Source organism: Tachysurus fulvidraco, chromosome 6 (genome assembly GCF_022655615.1).
Source record: "Tachysurus fulvidraco isolate hzauxx_2018 chromosome 6, HZAU_PFXX_2.0, whole genome shotgun sequence".
Taxonomy (NCBI): Eukaryota; Metazoa; Chordata; class Actinopteri; order Siluriformes; family Bagridae; genus Tachysurus; species Tachysurus fulvidraco.
In genome coordinates this window covers 7,105,301-7,128,909 of record NC_062523.1, presented here as the reverse complement: position 1 = coordinate 7,128,909, position 23,609 = coordinate 7,105,301, and the positions used below count along the sequence as shown (strand labels likewise).

At 38.2% G+C, this 23,609-nt stretch overlaps 2 protein-coding genes across 2 annotated transcripts in view; one reads left to right on the top strand and one right to left on the bottom strand.

Annotated features, from left to right (window-relative positions):
• Nucleotides 1-10,577, bottom strand: part of arpc2 (actin related protein 2/3 complex, subunit 2) — a 20,847-nt gene extending 10,270 nt beyond the window's left edge. Inside the window, exons 1-3 of the mRNA XM_027162616.2 lie at nucleotides 10,369-10,577; nucleotides 3,577-3,611; nucleotides 3,321-3,433 (exon numbers count right to left, since the gene is read on the bottom strand). Coding sequence (XP_027018417.1) covers nucleotides 3,321-3,433; nucleotides 3,577-3,611; nucleotides 10,369-10,442 — 222 coding nt within the window. The 5' untranslated portion in view covers nucleotides 10,443-10,577. The remainder of the gene's footprint in view (nucleotides 1-3,320; nucleotides 3,434-3,576; nucleotides 3,612-10,368) is intronic.
• Nucleotides 10,578-19,079: 8,502 nt separating this feature from the next.
• LOC113653103 (C-X-C chemokine receptor type 1) lies at nucleotides 19,080-22,223 on the top strand. Its single transcript, XM_027162547.2, has 2 exons — nucleotides 19,080-19,404; nucleotides 20,798-22,223. The coding sequence occupies exons 1-2, from the start codon at nucleotides 19,398-19,400 to the stop codon at nucleotides 21,874-21,876; spliced, it is 1,086 nt and encodes a 361-aa protein (XP_027018348.2). The 5' UTR covers nucleotides 19,080-19,397; the 3' UTR covers nucleotides 21,877-22,223.
• Nucleotides 22,224-23,609: the final 1,386 nt, after the last annotated feature.

Genomic DNA, 23,609 nt, shown 5'->3' with positions numbered 1-23,609 from the left:
AATGAGGGGAACTGCCCCATGGGAGTTCTGTAGAGATGCTCCGATCAGCATTTTTGGGGCAGATCACAGATTACCGATCACCAAGATCATGATCTGCCGATTGCTGATCACAGAATGGCAGGGGAATGGGAATCTTTTATCTATAACCTAGCAGAGTTTGCAACATTTTGAGAAATGAAATTAACTCTAAATGAACTACATTGAGAAAAAAAACTGTAGAAATAGGCTACAGTCAAGATCTTGAAGAAACACTAAGTGCTTATTTTAGAAAATGAGAACTTAAGGCTACTGTAGGCCATCTTTCCCAAATAAGGCAGAGTAACTTAAAATGATTCCAAACAAAGAGGGGTCAGGCAGACCAACACACATCAGATCAGCTTAATGGGATGTAGGCTCTTAATACACCGATTACATTTTATAACTGGCAGCAAAATGTAAAACTTGTTACCGCCACAAAGGACAAAACTATGGCAAGTGTTTTTTTTTCTGTTATTGTTATGAACGTCTGATGTAGTTGAGGAACTACATCAGATACAAAAAATAAAATAATGAAAGCTACTGTAGGTCAATGCCATCCTTTCTAAATAACAAGGCAGAGAAACAAGGAGGCCAAGCAGATAGTTACCAACCAGATGAACTTGGGACGGTATGAGGTAACATAGGCATTACATTAAATTTATTTTAATATATTTTTTTGTGAAGCTAATATATACACTATCCTTCAGAAGCCTGTCAATGTTTGTGTTCACTGTTTGGTACAGCGTGGGGAGACACACATCAGTTCGGTATTTCCTGCCTGGGGGGTCGTATCGTGGATCAAGGCAGCTTAGCAGGCGACACAGTCGGCTGGTTGAGGGATGGGGATGTCGTTGGCTTCGGCTGGTTTAGTTTCTTATACTCGGCATATTCAGTTGTATGGCGTGTTCTAAGATGCCTAATCATGTTAGTGGTATTAAAATGCCGTTTCCACCTCAAGGGATTTCATCACGACATACATTGCACTTTGAAAAACTTCCAGACGGGAGAACTCATGTTGCCGCTGGTAAGCGCCGCTCTGCTGTTGTTTACCTGTGCGCCAGGCACGCATGAGTGATAAAGTCGCGTGAGTAATTTACGTCACGTGATCGGTGTTTTTGGGGTTCGCCGATCAAGCTACTTTTAACCAATATCGGCCGATCATGATCGGTGGCCTATCAATCGGAGCATCACTAGTATTCTGGTCACGTCACGTGCTCATGTCCGCTCACCTCCAAAAGTATTGGCACCCTAGCAGTCCAGTAGCTTCCACAATCTTTCTGTCCACTTGCCTCCAAAAAGCACCGGCTTTTGCGAATACTTGCACTGTCAAAGCCAACATCAAAGTTTATCGCGACGAACTTTACAAATCTAGTTAGTTTTCTATTACTGTTAGCTATTACTGTTTTCCTATTTAAGCTTAGACAAAAATTTATCAAGAGTAACCCCTGGTCTGAAGTTTGTTGCTATTACTTTTCTAAGCGATCCGAGTACCGGTAACTCCAGTACCGGGTCTCAAAGTCTCCTTTTTTCCCCATAGACTCCCATTATAAACTTTGGAGGTTTATAACTCGGCAAGCTTTCGAACTTTCTACACCAAACTCGGCCAGCTGCTTTTCGGTGATACTCTGAACATAGGTTTAAGTTGGTGTACGGACTGGCCTTTCAGTTGTCCCGCAGCCCCGCCCCCAGATATGCAAAATCAAAAAACTTTTTACAACATAGACATGTGACATATCAAAACACTCAGAACAATGAGAGGAACTTCCTCACGGGAAGTTGATGATGTCACGTGACGTCACGTGATGTCACGTGAAAATAAAAAATTTGCACAACATGGACGTGTGACATATCAAAAGACTCAGAACAATGTGGGGAACTTCCTCACGGGTATTCTGATGACGTCACATGCTCGTCTCCACTCACCTCCAAATGTTTTGGCACCCTAGCTTTCTGTTTACTTGCTTCCAAAAGTAACAATGACCCTTATGTCCACTCCAAAAAGCACCGGCCTTTGTGAATGCTTGCGTCTTCAAAGCCAACATTAAAGTTTGTCGTGACGAACTTTACAAATCTAGTTTACAATTACGTTTTGATTGTCACAAAACAGAAAGTAAATAAATAAATTTAAATTATTCATACTTAAATAAGTAAATAGATTTAAGTTACTTAGGGCCTTTTTCAACCTGGACACTTCATGTGTTTTCTCTGAACCGATAGCTCTCTGATTTGTTAAAACCGTTCCATTTACATTAGGCCACATAAATGCGTCTCGGCAAATCGGATATCTATCCTATCTTTCTACTCCCACCCAAAATGCAAATATATTTGACCTCATTTCCGGGGTAATTGAAATGGAACACGCTTTGGTGTATGCGATTTTCAGAATGCAATCAAAAAGAAAACGGAAAAACTTGTTACGACGGTTATGCTACAAAAAACAGCGTTTACTGTTTGCAGCATTTTCGCTGGGGACAGCAGCGCATTTTAAGACCCGACGAGACTCCTGGGTGAAAGATCACCTGCGAGTGAGGAGTATAGCACTGACGTATGTGCCTTGAACAACCACATTCATTTACACCTGTCCCGTTTCATCTGAAATGCGTCCCAGACCACCTCCTGAAGTGGTTGGAGCGATCGGATTTATATCCGTCTCGAAAACGTTTCGGAGGGCATTTACACATGGTCTTTTTACCATCGGATAGCTATCTGATCACAGAAAACGCATGAAGTGACCAGGTGTAAAAAGCCCCTCAATGAGCAAGCCAGAGTAGAGAGTAGTGAGGAAAAACTCCCTGACAAGATGATGAAGAAAACTTGAGAGGAACCAGACACAAACGTGAACCCATCCTCATCTGAGTGACATTGGAGAGTAATACTAAATCATTTCCCTTCTTTAACTGTACATTGTACATTCAAGCCCAATTGTGTAACCATGAGCTTTTGAGAAACTTAATGATATGAGAATCTGTTTAATTTCTGAATTGGTTAAGAGTTTTAATGTGAGTACAACTCAACAGACTTTCAATTCGATCCAACTTTATTTGTATTGCTCATTAAATAAAGATCAGCGCTGCAGGACATGCGTTAAAATGCATCCCTAATGCGAAAGCCAGAGCTCAGAGAGACAGGGAAAAACTCCCTGAGATGATACGAAGGAGAAACCTCGACAGGAACCAGATATAGTGATTCAAGATGATTTGAAGTGGCTTCTTCATTATTTCCAGAGCAGAACACTCAAAACATTGCCTATGATTTAATTTAATACCTGTGAGTATTGTGCAAGTGTGATGTGAAGCTTGTACCTCGTCGGCTCCGTGCTCCTGCAGCTCTTTGTAGAACTTCAGCGAGATGCTGATCATCACCTTGGTCTTGTCACCGTTGGGGTTTGAGATGTGGTAGAGAACGCCATCAAAATCTAGAAAACAAAAAAAATAGCCATCGCTTTTTTTTTTTAAAGAAAAAGATTCTTAGAAGCTTGCATAAAAAAAAGAAAAAAAACCTAAGCCATTGAAAGGATTTTTCTCAGTGAAATGAAAATGATGTGACTCTGTTACTTACCAGCAAATGTAACTTCTACTGCTTCAGGCTTGTTCCTGAAAGCAAAAAAGAAAATGAGAAAAGTGTAAAATAATACAAATGTTCCAGTGTTAACAGACTTCAGGGCTTTGTTTTCTAATGAAGGCCTAATATTCTAATGAGTAAGCATGACCGACCTCCCTTTAGTAGGTAGATATATACTGTAGACGGATCGCTATTTGTGCCGAAACACGTTAATAAATCAATGAACAATTTATTATTAAAAAATGACAATTTCAAATCAAGCAAATTCTCAAATCATTGTTCCATAAATTTCATCAGTATGTGGACTTTGCTTACGAGAGGGGAAACGAACATTCTTGTTTACACAGCGTATCGTGTGGAGCCCTGCCCCCTGCAGTGCGGAGCCCCGCCCCCCACCTAGCCTACACAGACCACGTCTCTGTTGTGCTAATTCCAGCATACAGGCCACTTGTCCGATGCTCTAACCCGGTTCTGAAACAGCTAAAAACCTGGCCAGCAGGAGCCTCCTCTTTACAGGACTGTTTTGAGTTCACTGACTGAAACACCTCCGACTCCATCAACTTGGAGAAATACACCTTGCTTTGACAGTTATGCCTCCCAGATGTGCCAAACGACTTCTACGCACGGGTTTAGGTGCAGAAGAACTTAGCGACAAGGAAGACCATCCCTCCCCCAAACACCATTTACTCTGTCTATCCACAGCAAAGGTGAGGAGAACTCTAATGCGACGTTATCATAAGGAATCCTGCTGGACCAGACAACATTCCTGGCAGGACTGTGTAGCGCGGCACAGATCGAAACATATCATAAAGTTTGTTGATGACATGACCGTGGTGGGTCTCATCCGCATAGAGAGGAGGTGCAACATTTAACTAACTGGTGTAGAGCCAACATCCTGTCTCTGAATGTTGATAAAACCAAAGAGATGGCTGTTGACTTCAGAAGAGCACAGAGCGACCGCTCTCCGCTGAACATCAACCGATCATCTGTAGAGATCATGAAGAGCACCAAATTTCTTGGTGTTCATCTAGCGGAGAACTTCACCTGGTCACTCAACACCAGCTCCATCACCAAGAAAGTCCCGCAGCGTCTCTACTTCTTACGAAGGCTGAGAAAGGCACATCTACTGAGCACAACACACCAGGTTGCACAGATGCACTTTATGTATCTAGTAGGGGTGGCACGGATCACAAAACCCACAGTTCGGTTTGTATCACGGTTTTAGGGTCACGGTTTTCGGTTCTTGTTATTTTTTCTTTTAATCTTCAACACTCCAGAAATTTACTTCAGTATTTGATATATATTAGCTTAATTATCCACAATTTATGATACAGTTTTTAATTTAAGCACATTATTGGGACCATCTCTGAGTAAAAGCTAGGTGAGATTTTGATACAGTAAGAGAGAAGACATTGATGATGACATGCGTTTCGTTTATTTGGCAAAAAAAAAAGAAGGGAGAATGTGTATTGTTATCTCTACAGGAACTTGTGCCTTTTTAGCACAGAAAGACTGCAATTAACTTGCATTTATCAAACTGCCAACTTCAGTGTAGCTCTTACAAAAAAAAACAAGTCAAAATAAAAATATTTTAAACATAAATATATAATATAATTTAATAACATAACATAATGAGGCTATAACAATAGCAAAGGCCATAATCATAAAGTCAAGCATAAGTTTAACATCTTAACACAACTGTCATATTAGAAGTGTTGTCATTAGCATATTGAATACATTTTGCACAATGCTTGCACACAGTCGCAGTTCTATCTACTGTTTTATTTCCGTTGTCATTGTAAGTAACATGAAATCCAAAATGTTCCCACACACCGGATTTGAACGACGCGGGCGCATCCGCTGACTCCGGGCAGCCTTCATTATCTCCTCCACTTGCCATTTCTGCAGCACTCCTTACTCAACTTTTACTGTCTATATGTATGTTCGCGCGAAACCGTGAGGCGAAACTGGGCACGAGGCTACATTGCGCATGCGTCGAACCGTGTGACACACACACAAACCAAACCGAGACAAGCAAACCGAACGTTTCGGGTGTTTTTTCATGTATCGTGCCACCCCTAGTCTCTAGGACTAACTTACTAAGTCCTTAGCCCTGTCTTTGTTCTATGTAGCACAATGGTCCTGGAGAAACGTTGTCTCATTTCACTGTGTACTGCGTCAGCTCTATATGGTTGTAATGACCTTTAAAAGCTTCTTGACTCCATGTGAAATATCTAAAAGAAGCTTAAGCTTTCTTCAAGGTTCATCTGCAGAGAATCTGGGAAGACAAAGTGCCTTCACTTGAACCTTGCTTCAAATTGAGTTCATCTACATATACCTGAACCCTACAAATGAACAATTTGGAAGCATGGGCCGACTGAAACGACTGAACCATGGGGTCGTGTCATCCTGTGAGACTCAGCGAGAAGTGATTTCCGTTTCAGTATAACCGCTGTAGGGATGTTGAGAATGAGGAACTCTTTGTTGCCTACAAGTCCTGCTCCCAGAATAGCCATGTGAGACATCTGGTCCAGCTGCTTTACTAACCTTCTGCTTGTTGAAGATCTTGTAAAAATTCCTCAATTCCCTGACAGTGATGACGGTTGTGTTTTGGGAGGATGGAGACTCTATGTTTTGTTTGTCCTTAGTGTGAGCTTTGAGGGGATAGGAAGGAGACGGTAAGGTGTCAAATGGAGAATCCGTCTTAGGGGCTTTTTACACCTGGTCACTTCATGCGTTTTCTGTGATCAGATAGCTATCCGATGGTAAAAAGACCAGGTCTGAATGCCCTCTGAAACGTTTTCGAGACGGATATAAATCCGATCTCTCAAACCACTTCAGGAGGAGGTCTGGGACGCATTTCAGATGAAACTGGACAGGTGTACATGAATGTGGTTGTTCAAGCCACATACGTCAGCGCTATACTCCTCCCAAACGGAAGTTCGTCACTCGCAGGTGATCTTTCACCCAGGAGTCTCTTTGTCGTTTTTTGTAGAATAACCGTTAAGCCATTCTTAAAAATATTTTGGTTTGCAGTAACAGTAAAAGAAAAAAAAAATAAATTAAAAAATTAAAAAAAAAATGCAATTTTGGTGATGGTGATTACATAGGTGTGACTTTAAACAAATTAACATATCGTGACGTCACTGACTGCGTCTTCAACCTGTGCCTTCGGGCACATCATTGCAAACCTAATTTTGATGCTGGGCACAGTTTTTCCAGAACTTCGTGCCAAGTTAAAGCGGCGTCGAGCCGTTTTAATGATTTTTTTTAGATGTATTATGGTGCCCGAACCCGTATGACTTTGAACGGTGAACACGAAAATTTTGTTTACTGCAGCCGCAGGCATCATTACTAAGCGCGAACCGTTGACTGACAGTGAATGAGAGAGAATGAGACGAAGTGAACGCACAGGCCGTAGTGTGACATCCGGTAAACATAGATGACGTCACAGGTTTGTATTTAAAAGAAAGAACGTAGCCTTCGTTTGTATGTATACCTAAGCAATTTATATATTTACAATACTTACTAAAATATAATTAATATTATATTATTTTATTGCTTTTGTATTAGTTGTTTGAAGAGTAAAAAAAAAATTGGTCGGTCTTAACGCAAATTTATAACCGGCAAGTCGGTCGGACTTGCAAAAATAATAAAAAAATTGAGTCGGCCCTAAATTGACAGGGTCGGTCGGGTTACGGCAAACAAGAATATTTTTAAGGATGGCCTCATAAGTTTTTTCGTCTTCTTTTTGATTGCATTCTGAAAACCGCATACACCAAAGAGTGTTCCATTTCAATTACCCCGGAAATGAAGTCAAATATATTTGCATTTTGGGCGGGAGTAAAATGATGGGATCGATATCCGATTCGCCGAGAGGCATTTATGTGGCCTAATGTAAATGGAACAGTTTTTACAAATCAGATAGCTATCGGATCAGAGAAAACACATGAAGTGACCGGGTGTAAAAAGGCTCTCACTGTTTAAACACATGTTGATGTGCACGTAAGGTAGGATTGAAGGTTTTACTGATTATCAAATCAAGCATTAAACTTTTCATTTGGTTCGCCAGGTTAAAGAAAGCAGGTGCTTCAGGGCTCAGCTGATTAAAGTCACAATGTCTCCGTAAGGAGCCCCAGGAAGCTATGAAGTGCTTTCTGCCAAACTGCTTTCCAGCCTTTCCTGATATTCGGCCATTACTGCTTTCAGTGTGTTCTTGCACTGCCGTTTCACAAGACAGTATTCCTCGCCATTCAAGATCTGTAGGCCTATTCTTTACTCAATCTGAGCACTTTCAGTTCTTTAGTGAACCAAAGCTTTGTCATTACTGTACATCACAAGTCTTCTTAGGGAGGCACATGACTTCAGATGTAGGATGTACAGTACACTGCTACACCGGTCTTACACTGGATTCTAATCAGTGGATACCACCAGGCAGTATAAGGGTGGCATGATTCGTGATTCTAGCGGCTTAAGATAGCTCCAATTATTTTTCACACGTGGCTACAACTCATAGTTCGTTCCGAGTTACCAAGACGTGTGTGTTAAAAGTGACCGAATGGATTTTTGTGGTTGTGTAGAATCAGTCAATGGATATTTCCTCCTGAGTGGTGCAGCCTATCTGCTAATGGTATTTAAGTAGATCGTGTCTCATATTACTGTGAACAATTCTCATCAGACTTGTGTGATGGCCCACAAAAGACAATAGCTAACTATTTATAGCTACAATGAATCTAACAAGACAAGTTAGTTTTTATCACTTATGTCACTGCTGTGAACAGATGCTACCTCACGAGTTCCCCAAAAAAAAAAAAAAAAAAAACCCACAGAAACCAGAAACTGCAAACTTGTATGTCTTAAACACCCCCATGATGAACACATAAATGTCTTTCCATAAATGTTAAACATCTCCTTGTTTAAGCTCACAGGCTTCATGTTTAAATCAGCTCGTCGGGCATATTTCAGGAAAAAGAACATAAAAGCGAGTATAAGAGTTAAACATACAGCTGTAATGTATCGTTTTTAGTCCTCTACAATTTTAAGAGTAGTGTGTCTTACATTTGATCTATTGTCTTCTTTCTTTTGTTGAAATGTTTGGAAAACTAAGACATTTTTGTACTGACTAATCAAATAAACATTTAAGACAAAGTCTGATGCAAACACAACGTGTGCAGTAGCGTCTATCTGTCTATCTATCGCTGCTTGTATCTATCTACTAATTATTCTCTCAATCTGGATACATGTCCCTCTTCCTTTAGCTGTCTATCTATCTCTGCCTGTCAATCTGTGTCCATTGATCAACCTCTCTTTCCCGATCTATGTGGCTCTTTAGTTTGGTTGCCTGTCTGTCTGTCTATCCATCCATCTATACATCCCTCCACCCATCACTCCATCTGAACTAATCTCTCTTTCCTTATCCGGTAATCTGTTCTGTGTATGTAATAAATATGTAATAAATATGTAAATACATATTAAAAGCACGACATAATAGACGACAGCGTCATCGTACAAATATTCTCACACAATGTAGGAGGATAACGATAGGGGATGTGTAGCCTAGTGTTTAAGGTGTTGGGCTACCATTCGGAAGGTTGTAAGTTCGAATCCCACATCTGCCAAGCTGCCGGTGTTGGGCCCCTGAGTAAGGCCCTTAACCCTCAATTACTCAGTTGTATAAAATGAAATAAAAATTGTAAGTCGCTCTAGATATAAGGGCATCTGCTAAATGCTGCAAATGTCAATAATCACAAGTGGATTTTTTTTTTTTGTCTCTCTTTCTATTTTAGTTTAATATCTTGAATCCAGAACAGTTTTAGCTTCAGGGCTTGGACTACATCATGTGGTGATATAGGTGCTGTTCCTAGCTGTATAGCTAATACATGCTTTGCAAAAGGAAAGGAAAAGAAAACAAAAGTGACAGCAGCACAAACTGGGAACGCGTCCAGACAGGAAGAAGGACGAAAATCGTGTCAATAATCTAAAACTACAAGTCAAATCGGTCAGCACCGGTTTGGCTGTGGAGAAGTGAGGAAGTGAGAAGCAGCTGTAAATCAGAGAGAGAGAGAGAGAGAGAGAGAGAGAGAGAGAGAGAGAGAGAGAGAGAGAGAGCGCTGACAGGGGCGGAGGCTTGAAAGCGATGAACAAAACCACCTTATATGGCAAAAGCTCTGTATGGAGACTGATAGGTGGAGTCACCATAAGCAGAAAAGACACAAACGTCTCAATTAACAAACACCTTAGTGAAAGATTTCACACTTAAGGCTGCACAAAGCATCCATTCGTTATAGAAAACAAAGTTTAATGTAAAGAATATTTTATCATCATCATTATTTGTATCATAACCTCAAGGGTTTGACAGGTTTAACCTGCAGGTCACCTGAATCTGGGTGGCAACTAGATAAAGCATTAGTACTGACACGTCCAGCTATAGTACTGACACGTTTACTACTACTACTACTACTACTACTACTAATAATAATAATAATAATAATAATAATAATAATAATAATATCACCACCACAAACCTTTCATTAGTTGCTGATCTTATAGTGTTGTTGTTTTAACCCTAGACTTCATACATCATTAGAGCAACACGGGAGGATTTAAAGACACCCCATTAAAAAAAAAGCACCTTTTACAGATTATTACCTCTAAAATGCACTTATATTTTCACTCGTGTCTAAAGCAAGGCGAGTCTTTTGTAAAACTATTAGCTCGTTAGCATTAGCTTGTTAGCATTAGCTTGTTAGCATTAGCTCGTTAGCATTAGCTCTGTGTATTTAAACTCACCCGTTGGAAGCGCTTTCAAACTTAAGCTTTAGCGTCTCCTCTACGATCCGATTGTTTATTTCCAACAGAATCATGGTGACTGGTGATCAGTGCGGCCTGAAATTAAAAAGATATAATAATAATAATAAAAAAAATACTATAACAAGCCTCCGAAAGATGCTACAATATCTCTGGGCTGCGCTTCCGGTCTTCACTTCCGCAGTGAAGTTCAGGCCCTGACGTCTGTAGGTGTCCATAAAGGTGCCTGCGTCAAATGCGTATAAATACATATATGAGCATTGCAGGGCCAGGCAAGAGTGACATCTCCAACCCCAACCCACCCCACCCCACCCCCACTCGAACAAAACAATTTATGATAACTTTCCAAACTTAATATTTGAATTAAACAACACATATAAGTTAATACAATGTAGTGCTGTTGTTTAGTAGCCCTGAGATTTAATTACACATAATTTATGATAAATTCATTATTTTATAAAATGTCATAAAAACCCGGGCCCCTGGCACCTTCTCAGTGCCCCCCGGTTTGAGAACCACTGACCTAGACTACTTGTTCTGAGCAGGTGTTGTCAGTGAACAGTCTGTAAAACTGTTGGCTAAGTTACAGACACTCATGAAAACCTGATGCTGTTTATCTGGGAAACGTCTCTAACAGCAGTCACAATGTCATTGTTTGTGTCAAACAAGTTGTGAATTTGTTGTAACATTACAACAGGAGATCGTGACTTATTCTGTGCTCAAAGTGATGCTCGCAGCTCAGGCGGTTTTCTCTATGGGTGAACGAGGATGATGCTGAACAGTTCCAGGATATGTTTTTTTCCATTGGTTGTTGCATTAAATCTTGCCCAGATACAATAGTGCTATTTTCTGATTGGCTATTGTGTAGCTTCTTTTTTTTTTTTTGATTGGCTGATAAGTGTCAGGCTCTACTAAGAGCTCCAGGGGAGACGCGCTTGATTCTGGCCCGGTTCCATAAAGACAGCGGTGTGGACTGATACATTTTGGATGCTGTGGCTTATTAAATATATGATAAATAGTCAGTTTTTCTGCGTGACAAATACGATGTGTGGCGGGAGCGTGACAAAAGACCGAGATGAGTGACTGTCACTTGATGCTTGAGAGCCCTGTCATTGATTTTATTTTGTTTATTATGTCCTATATATGTTATGTTTTGTGTATTTAGTGTTATTTTATCACAAGCTACTACAGGTGCATTATAATATCCCACTAATGTGACAAACTCAATAACACTGATCTTATTCTGATATTTATATCAAAACAAATAAAATTATCAAAACTTTTTCTCTAAACCAGTTATTCCACTTAGGACAAATAGAACAATACAACTATTAAAAAACTATTAAAAATGTTTGCGGTGATTATTTAATGTTGGCTCATATCACACAGTGTATTTTAACGTTCCTCTTGTTCATCTGTGTGTTTTGGTTCTTCTCATATTGTTCTTCCCTATCTGTTATCATACACTTGTCAGAAATGTGTTTGTATGTTGTAGTATTATGTTTTCCCATCATTAGGCTTGTGTGGCACAAACATGTTCCCGGCATGACGACGCCATGTGCACAAAGGAAGCTCCATGAAGACATGGTGTGTTAATTGAAGTGGAAGAACTACAGTGACCTGAGACCTGAACCCAAACCTCACTAAATATGTTTAAGATCAACTGGAACACAGACTGCACCCCAGACGTTCTCACCTGACATCAATACCTGAGCTCATGGATGCTGTTGGAACCGAATGAATCAAAACGAGACTCTGCTTTATTTGCACATACAAGGCATTATATATATTCTTTCCATCCATTCCAAGCCATGCTGTAATGATACATGACAGACACAATGATGGCTGAGTAAAACTTTATCAGCTCCTTTGGCAGGTAAAAAGATCCAACCTCGGCTGGACCTTCTTTGCAGTGGACTCAATGTGTCTTCCACTACAGGTCCTGAAAGAAACAATAGTGACGTTTAGTGAGCTCAACAGCAATGATGTCTTACTACCAAAAATAGCAGTTCAATGACGTGACGTGACATATAGCTAAGTACGGTGACCCATACTCAGAATTCGTTCTCTGCATTTAACCCATCCAAAGTGCACACATACAGCAGTGAACACACACACACCGTGAACACACACCCGGAGCAGTGGGCAGCCATTTACGCTGCGGTGCCCGGGTAGCAGTTGGGTGGGTTTGGTGCTTTGCTTAAGGTCCCTCAGTCGTGGTATTGACGGCCTGAGACTCGAACCCACAACCTTAGGGTTAGTCAAACACTCTAACCATTAGGCCACGACTTCCCCATAACATAGAGGATTCAAGTCACACTAAGGGCTGAGGTGAAGTATTGCAGAACAAATTCCAAAATTCGAACTGAATAGAATTATGACACAGTCGATCTAATCTCTCATAATAAACAGTACTGTATTTTTTTTTTAATTCTCTTTTTTTCCCTCAAATACCTTCTATAGAACTTGTCAGCTGCGGTCGAGTGTGGAATAGTTTAGGGTTTAGATCTGTCCGTATCTTTTCTCATGTCTGTAAAAACATCCTAAATGACTCAATTCAACATTATGACACAAACATCAATGACGCTGTATAGTGGTTTTTAAAATAGAGGAAGTAAAGCTGTTTTTGTCAGCTGAAGAGCTGTATACAATATCAACATTATATACAATATGTGTATATGATACACACATTTCCACAGCGGTTCCAGTCAGCTAATCACCTCTGTTGTTAGGAAATCTGAAAAAAACTGTTTTGTAATGAATTCCAAAGTAAAGCAGTCTATGATGTTGTTATGGTCACCTGTTTAATTCTCAGTTTTTCCTGAAAACAGAATGACAACACTAGAACTGTTTGGCATGTCATGCCAAAGCAGATTAGATGCTAGTTAGTGATAAAATTTGCTGAAGGATATAATGACAAGCCAGCTAGATCAAATTTCTGGAACAAACTTACAAAATAAAGCCAAACATTTAAATACAAGATTGTACATAGATTTAATGGAAATATTTACATATATCAGTAAAAGAATTTGCATAGGAGCATTTTAAAAAATTTAAATTAAAATTCAAGTATAGTCTTAAAACAATCACACATGGTTCCAGATTTTTACATTGCTAACATTAATAATATAATTATTAACATGAACTTATAAACAAAACATAAGCTCATAGTGATAAGTCTTATGAACTAAGAAAGAATGCCCATTCGTGTTAATTGTTTATCTGCACCTTTTTAAACAAGAGATTTCATGTTTTTGTTGAATAATTCTAACCTAGATCAATGTGTAAAAAATTTGTTGAATTATCTATCTTTTCTAGTCAAGACTGTAAGAGTTAACAGTGTAATAGCCGGTTGTCAGTGTACGATTTCAACACCACATTGAGATGATAGTAGTCTTTTGTCTGGCATTGATTTCATCAGAATTCCTCTCCCCTCTTTTTCCCCTGAAGAGCAAACATGTTCCTACCTGTCCGGAGAGGGGTTTTGGGATTGTATTTATTCCTGACATTTCCAAGGCAAAACAGCTTGCATTCCACATCCTTTTGAATAACGTTATACGGATTCAAAAGCACCAACTGCTGCGTCTCATAGATTTAAGGGTTTTAATAAGATACAGAGATAAAGAAAAAAAGAAACTTACTTTCTGGAAATTCTGCCTATAGTTACAGGTCACAGGTACAAATCAGACATTGCGTCTTGCAGCTGATTATGAGAGGTAAAATCATTGCAATAGATTAATTCACAATTTCCTACATCTACTAGCTCTTATGACTTTCATTCCAAAGTAACAATCAATCAACATTCCAGATTTTCATCTACGGCTTTGTTCGTTATCATTCCATCCATCTGTCAAATAGCTTTTTCTTTGGAAACACCATGATTCATTCTTTTACAAAAGAGCCAAAGGCCACACCATATTTTGTAGGTTTCATGAGAGATTGAAATCACTTAAATGTATATAGGCTTCACACGGTTTCTGCAGATTGCTATGAAAGATGAACATACAGATCTCCACAGATATCAGAGTTTATTTCAGGCACATAAGAGACAGTTATTAGTACTATAAGAACCACACCTACGTTCTGAACAAAAAGATGACCCATATGCAGCTAATAAATCTTTTATATAGTATATAAATTCTAACCTAAGTTCTGGTCCATATAAAGCCTGAGATAAGATCACAATGAGTTTGAATAATGGCCATGTCCTAGCATTAACATAACTTATAAATGTCAAAACATGTTCCCCTCACACCTTCAGGGTCAGGGTTCGATTCCCACCTCCGCCTTGTGTGTGCGGAGTTTGCATGTTTCCTCCGGGTACTCCGGTCCCCCCCCCGGTCCAAAGACATGCATGGTAGGTTGATTGGCATCTCTGGAAAACTGTCCATAGTGTGTGAGTGTGTGAGTGAATGAGAGTGTGTGTGTGCCCTGCGATGGGTTGGCACTCAATCCAGGGGGTATCCTGCCTCGATGCCCGATGACGCCTGAGGCACAGGCTCTCCGTGACCCAAGGTAGTTCGGATAAGTGGTAGAAAATGAGTGATTTAGTGAGATAAATGTCAAAAGAATTAGTGTGTTACACACAGCTTTATTTTATAAGTAAAATAATATGCAATATAAACACATCAGTTTAAACTAGTTTATTTTTAGAAAAAAAGGGGAAAAGAGGAAGGAATAGGCACAGACATTTAATACAGAGGTTTAATATCAGTATAAATCCCTCCTGTCTTTCTTTGCTCCCTGTAATAATTACTTACCTGTATTTCATAATACTAGAAAAGTGCAGTGCGCCACCTGCTGGTCAAAAATATTGTTGTTATTTCAATAATGTTTTTGATTTATTACACTTGTTATTACGACAAAAACAATAAGAGACTAATGTACGTTTCTGGTAGAATGTCCCACTAGTGTTACTACAGGAAAACATTGTTATTACAGAAATCTGGATGTAAATCCGAATCCGAATCAGAATCAGAAAGAGCTTTATTGCCAGGCATGTTTTCACATGCGAGGAATTTGTTTTAGTGACAGAAGCTCCACAGTGTAACAGAATGACATATACAATATTGGCAAAATTGTACGTACACATGTACAGGTTGAAATGTGCAATTAAAATATACATATACAAATATAGGCAATTTGTATGTACAGATGTGCAAGTATGAAAATGTGCGATTGAAGTATACAATATGTACAATATGTATGTACAAGTGTGCAATTGTGAAATGTACAAATGAACTAAACAGTATAGACAATTTGTATGTACAGATTTGCAAGTATGAAATGTGCAATTGAAGTAAACATAGTACAAACTTTTTAATGAATCCCTAATGAACAAGCCAAAGTGGCATGGAAAAGAAAAAAGGCCAGGTTATTAAAATATAATTTCAGCCAATACTTGAACACTTGGTGGAAGGGTTTCAAGGCTGCTATATGCTGTTAAAGAGTCACTATACAGTACCTATTCCTGTTGTTAGTATACGGCAATGCCCCGGGTTGGAAGGCTGTTCTGCCCCCTGCTGTGGCCTTTATTATTAATGACCAATAATAACAGTCACACAAAAAATATGGAGGAAAAATTGCATTATAAAAAATGATATGTATAAAAATCTCTCTCTCTCTCTCTCTCTCTCTCTCTCTCTCTCTCTCTCTCTCTCTCTCTCTCTCTCTCTCTCACTTTCTCTCTCTCTCTCTCTCTCTCTCTCTCTCTCTCTCTCTCTCTTACTCACTCTCTCTCTCTCTCTCTCTCTCTCTCTCTCTCTCTTTGCTTTTATTCACTGCTCCAGGTTACAGTCTTTCTTTATGTTTTTATGGAGCATTTTCAGGCTGTTTTATGTTGTTTTTACTGTTCAGTGTTTTATTTTTGGTTTTAAGTACGTTAGGAAACAAAGGTTCAGGTGCCAACTGGTCAACTTCATCTTCGGTCAAGCGAAGATGGCAATATACCTGAGCCGGAGAAACCAGATTACACAGAACACTGACTGTGAGGCCACAACGATATTAAAAAGGCTGATAAAATCAAGAATTTTAAATGATTTTAATTTTTACAAAAGTACGAACAATGTTGATGGTTTTAAATGTGTGTCGTGTTGGGAAAATGCTTTGTGCTTTGTGGAGGAAGGAGAACTGAACTTTTCCCCGGAGTTCAACTAATCACCCAACTGTTTTAATTAATGTAGAAACCATCTTAACATATTTATTTATTTATTTATTTATTTATTTATTTATTTATTTATTTATTAAGTCGCCATGAATTTTAATGATATGTGACTTGTGTAAATAAAGTGTTGAAAAAGTCAAAAAGTCTCTCTCTCTCTTTCTCTCTCTCTCTTCCTCACTTTCTAACTCTTCCTCACTTTCTCTCTCTCTCTCTCTCTCTCTCTCTCTCTCTCTCTCTCTCTCTCTCTCTCTCCCCCCCCTCTCTCTGTATTACCTGCTCTCTACCCACAGCAGCTATTGTTTGACTCCCCCTGCAGCTTCTTCCACACACATTCATTCATTCATTCAATCATTCATTTTCTACCGCTTTATCCGATTCCACACACATTACTTAACTTTATTAATCTGGTGTCTGAATTCTGTTGCCTGTAATCACCAGATATCTATAGCTGGGTCGTATCATCAGCATGACAATGAAGTTAATACCATGATTATGAGTACTCAGAGGTAACATGTTCCATAGTAACCAGGCTTAATCTCAAATATAACAAGAAAAGCATCACAATACTCCAAAAAAAAAAAAAAAAAAAGACAATCTCGCTGCTCAAAGATTATAATACTTCTAATGGGTGTATAATAAATAATGATTACATATTTCATATTTAATATATAATTTAAAATCTCATTATGGCAATCAAATCACATCCTTTTACTGGGTCTTTAACTGCAATGTAATTAAAGTGCCACTGTTCTCATGGGATTAACAAAGAGTCAGAAAAACATGTTACCCAATTTCCTTATTTGATTAAAACACTTTGGCAGAGAGATTTTTACTTAACATGTGTCTCCATGCACGTGTCCATTACGACACTTCGTTACCATATTACGAGAAAGGTTTCATTACAAGATGTTTTCTCTCATCCCTCAGCTGGTTATTTACAGCCTACGTGTTATTTTTACCTCACATATTAAATCACAAGCTTTTACTTATGGGAAATATGAGTTCATGAACAGTATTTTCTGAACAAAAATTCCAACTTTTCTGCTTCATCTTTTATTAGCTTATTATTTTATTTTCATTCATTAACTATAACTATAACTATAGGTAACATATGTATATGTAAAATGTTGCATGCATGTGTAATTGTTTTAGCACGTTATGCATTATATTAGATGTACCGTCAATATATCATTTAGATTGCAAACATAATATAATAATTTTATAATTTGAATTTTTTAGACTAATTATTACAATTAATGCAATCATTATATAATATAATAATGAATTGCTAAATAATTAAAAAAACCTGAAATTATTCAATTATTTTAGACAAAACCTTAGACCTTTATTTAACCCTACCTTCACAGGACCTTTAAGAAAGAGTTAACGTAAAAGATAGCCATATAAAATATACAGTTATAATAATAATAATAATAATAATAATAATAATAATAATAATAATAATAATAATACATAACAACAACAATAATAATAATAATAATTCATACTACTACTACTACTACTACTACTACTACTACTACTAATAATAATAATAATAATAATACAGTAATAATACAGTAATAATGATAATTCATAACAACAACAACAACAACAACAACAACAACAACAACAATAATAATAATAATAATAATAATAATAATAATAATAATAATAATAATAATAATAATAATAATTTACAATATGATCATTTACAATTTACAATATGATTACAATATGATACAAAAAAGTGTCCTGGCATTTTTGCTCAATAATACAATAATAATAAAAAAAACAGCTAACAAGAGAGTACAACACATGAACTAACATGACGATGATTGGCTGGTGTCACTGTGATTGACAGGGCCACAGGTGGCCATCACATTAAATATGTAATCTGAGTATCCCAGACATAAGGAGAAAAAATGACATTAGAGGTTTTAATAAATTGCGGAGATTATAATTAGCGGTTTAAATAAACTTTGCCTTTATGTGAAAGAGAGGAGATTTATCATTGTGTTATCATTATGGCTCAACTGCTCAGGTCAATGTTTCTATTATTTTATCATTATCTTGTTTATTCATTTGTCAACTAACAGCACATTCATGAGATTGTTATAAATACAAATTTGACCGCATAATTCGAGGAAATTAAAATCATTCGCTTAGAAATGCAATGGTTTTTTTTTAATGTAAACCATTCTAAATAATTTTCTTGTATCTGACCACATATTCATTTTTTAAGTGAATGTGTTTTAACAAAAGCTATATGTAGGTCCCTATAAAACAGTCCCATGCCAAGCAACGCTTTGTTTTGCTCTAGTTTATACATCTTAGTTTCATTTTAAGAATCACATGCTGAGAATGTGACATGTTTTGTTTTGGCTTCAGTGTTATGATCATATTGATACCCCACGGTGAACACGAGTGTAAGTCTTGTGACTGAATGGATGTTTAAAACTTCCCCAGCTGGAGCTCATCACCACCATTATGATCTTCTGCTTTTTTTTTCACATAAATGCAACATCTTTCAACATCATCAACTTCTTCCCTCAAAGCTCCACCGCACAGAATATCAACAGCATTCAACTTTTTTTAAAAAGAAGAAACTACAAAGATACTAATAGCATTGAGAAATATAAAAATGTTTCAAGTAATATTATTTACATAAAGCTTTATATAGAGTGCAGGGAACTTGGTACTTTTTGGTATATTTGGGATATTTTTGGACCTTATTTTGCAATTGGGTAAACAGGATGTAACATCATGTCCTAATGGCTGTGAGTTCTCATTGCTGTCTTCCCAGTCATGTACATCACTTCAATCTGAACTGTTGGGAAAAGAAGCCACGATGACCGGTAAGAGAGCTTTTGTTAAACAATTTTTGTTATGTCGAGATAACGAGAAAGTCATTATCATGACAAAACAAGAAAGAAAAATATAATAATTCTTGGCCTCTTAGGACGTCCGTAAAAATTTGATATAATTCAAATCTTATTTACTTTTTTTTTTTTTGTGTGTGTAGAAGTGTGTGTTGTTTATATATATATATAAATATTGTCTTAGATCTAATCTGCATTACTGTATCGGTAATATTTTAGCTTTTACTTGCATTCATTTTCCAAAATAATGTAATATTCCAGAAAAGTATTTGTATCTCATTAAAGAATGAAAAATACCAAGGAATAGGCTAAACTAAGTATAAAAAACATAATGAAGGCCTATAAGATCATTAGGATATATTCTATGTAAGCATTCACAATGTACAAGCTCTTACTGAATGGTTTGATGATGTACTGTAAATCATATGCTATTGTATATGTAAAATCATAGTCACTGAATCGCAACCTAACACCAGCTGAGGGAAAATCTGTCATTTCCAAAAAGCCGTTAAGGCACATTGAAGCTTACTCGTAGTGGCAAAAAAGGTTACTAAGAAACATTATGTTAGTTTTTCCTTTTGTTTGTGACCCAAATGTCAGTTGAATCTCACCTTTCCACCATAAAATATTATATCTAAGCTCCAACATACATGGGCATTTGGTAGAATAATTAGTGGATAAGGTGTTGAACTACCAATCAGAAGGTTGTGAGTTCGCATCCCACATCCACCAAGCTGGTATGATTTACAACATTTTGCAACTAAGCGATCGAAGGGTCTTGTTCAATCATACCTAACTGCTGAACAAGACCCTTCGATCGCTTAGTTGCAAAATGTTGTAAATCATAGCAGCTTGGTGGGTATGGGATGTGAACTCACAACCTTCTGATAGGTAGTTCAACACCTTATCCACTATTCTACCACTATTCTACCTAACTGCTGAAAGTCATTTTCTCAGCAAAGTGATTCAAGCCAGAAATCTAGATTTTGATTTATTTAGCCTAACAAACAAATCAGTGGTAAACAAAGTGACGAGTAACCTAGACAGGAACTAGACTCAAAAGGGAACTCATTCTTTCCATTCTCTTCTGGGTGACGCTGGTTAGTGAAGCAATAATAAATACATGAAAAACAGTACAAAACGTGTTAAGACGTATTAGGATGTATACAGTAAATGTGTATGCCAGGTGAATTTTTGTGATTGTTTCAGTCAAAAATGTTTGCTTTTGCTGCAGCTTTTTTTTTTTTTCAAAATTTGCTATGCAACATAAATCGGTGAAATTCCCAAGGCAGCGATTTATCCACTGCAGCAATAAGGTTAATTCACACCCAAAATCTAATGTGAACGTTGCCCTCTTTTCCACTTTTAGGTCTAAACATGTCACTTCTTCTGGTGGACTTCTCTGAGTTTTACGACCTGGAATTCAACAACAGCATCGTGAACACCACCTACATTCTAGATGAGACAACTATGGCATGCCAGGAGTTCACCATATCGCTCTCCATCAACATTGCTGTGTGCATTTTATTCGTGCACATCTTCCTCCTTGCCATCCCTGGCAATCTGATTGTAGGGCTGGTGATCCTTTCAAACCTGCGCTTTCTTTCTCCATCTGACATCTACCTGTTCCACCTGGTGATTGCAGACATGCTGATGGCCCTCGCCCTCCCCTTCTTCTCCACCTCTGTCATCGCTGGATGGATCTTTGGTGACATCATGTGCAAGCTGGTCAACTTAGTTAAAGAAGCCAACTTCTACACCAGCATCCTGTTTTTGGTCTGCATTAGTGTGGATCGCTACATGGTAATTGTGCGAGCTATGGAGGCCCGGAAGGTCCAAAGGATCTTTTGTAGCTGGGCTGTTTGCTTCGTGGTCTGGATTTTGGGTGTCCTACTTTCCCTCCCTGCTTTGTACAACGAAGTCCATTACATCACAGACAAAGACTTGCCCATCTGTGCTGAACGTTTCGAATTTGACAAATCAGACGAATGGAGAATAGCAACTCGTGTGATGAGGCATCTTCTGGGCTTCTTGCTACCTCTGTGCGTCATGCTGACGTGCTACGGAGTGACGGTGGCAAGGCTGCTACGCACGAGAGGTTTTCAGCGCCAGAGAGCCATGAAATTGATTGCAGCTGTGATTGTGGCTTTCTTACTCTGTTGGACACCCTTCAACATTGCCACCATGGTTGATACGCTCATGAGAGCCAATCTGGTGAGAAACGACTGCTCAGCTAAAAATGGTGTAAGCTTGGCCATGTTTATCACACAGAGCCTGGGGCTGCTGCACTGCTCTGTCAACCCATTGCTATATGCCTTTGTGGGAGAGAAGTTCAGGATGAGGTTCTTCAACATGATCCACAGGACACGGAAGATTGAACGTTTTACGCCATCGAGGTCCACCAGGTCCACCTCGCAGTCTTCAGATGGTGTGTCCCACTTCCTCTAAGCAAAAGCTCTTCCAATGTGTCACAGCTATGTACATCAATGTCTAAGATTCTATTTATTAAGAAAGGGATAACAATGTATATGAACTAGGATACCTGATTAATACATTAGACTAAAGGCGAATAACTACTTTTTATTTCTCAAATAATTTTTTGATCGATGAGCCTTTAATCTCTGTTGATACCAAAGAAAACGAACAAACAAAAAAAAATTACACTTAACCCGTAAATTATTTAAAACAAAGTTTGTGGTGAAAAATTATTGTTTTGTGGCAGCTTAATGTTTAGTATTTTGTACATTTAATAGGTACCTTTTTTTTTTTAATAAATTAAAAATTATTTCTTTTCATCTCTTCAAGTTTCGAGTGTATTTCCCAATAACAAATCTTGTGCAGGTGGACTGGAGTGTGAGGAAATATACCAACTAAAATCTAGACCATGAACCAATTTCACCATCTAATAACATAATTAAAAATATCTGGATCAAATAATTAAAAGAACAGAAGTGGACATTTTTAGGGTAGAATCAACATTTATTAACCACAGACCAATCCTTCTATTTTTTCTGGTTTTCTCAGGACATAATTAAATCTCTCACCACACGATTGTTTTTGGTGTATATCGTGGTGTATGTGCCTCCTTGTTAAGTGTCGGACAATTATGTGGAAGCTGACAGACCCTAATGAAAGTAAAAGCGAATGCGATCATTCATGATGCTTTTGTTGTTTCTAGACATGTTCTTATACTAAATACACAGAAAAATGAAGTAGTGATCATGAGTGAACAACTATGGTACTCAATGCAGTGTCAAGAACTATTTGAGATGCCTTCTTCTTCTTCACCTTCCACCTAACTCTATCCTCATCATCCTCTACTCTCGCACCAATTACCTTCATGTCCTCATTTAACACATCCATATATCTCCTCTTTGTCCTTCCTCTTGACCTCTTACCTGCAGCTCCATCTCCAACATCCTTCTACCAATATAACCAGCTCCCTCCTCTGTACATGTCCAAACCATCTCAGTCTAGTCTCTCTGATCTTGTCCCCAAAACAGCGAACCAGAGCTGTCCCTCTTATGTGCTTGTTTCTAATCCTGTCCATCCTCGTCACTCATAAAGAGAACCTCAACATCCTCATCTCTGCTACCTCCATCTGTGCCTCATGTCTTTTCCTCACTGCTACAGTCTCTAACCCACACAGTATAGCTGGACTCACTACTGTCTTCTACACATTACCTTTGATTCTGACACTCTTCTCTCACACAACACTACTACAGGGCTTTCACGCATCGAGAGTGAAAGTCACGCATTTGGGTATTTTATCACGCAGAAAAACTTTTGGACTATTTATCATATATTTAATCAGCCGCAGTATCAGTCCGCACTGCTTAGTCGAGCCTGACACTTATCAGCCAATCAAAAAAGAAAAGAGGATACACAATAGCCAATCAGAAAATAGCACAATCTGGGTAAGATTTAACGCAACAACCAATAAAAAAAAAAAAAACATTAGCAAGGATATTTTCGATGGTAGGTTTGAACAAAACCTCAACACGAAACAGCTTGTCTCTGGACGGGACATTGTCCTCAATCATGACCCTAAAAATGTCTGGGCTTGAGCCGAACTGTTTTATATGGGAGCAACATTACAAATGATAAAGGAGTCCAAAAAGTCAACAAACACTTACAAGAAACAACACCAGTCATAATCTCTCTCTCTCTCTCTCTCTCTC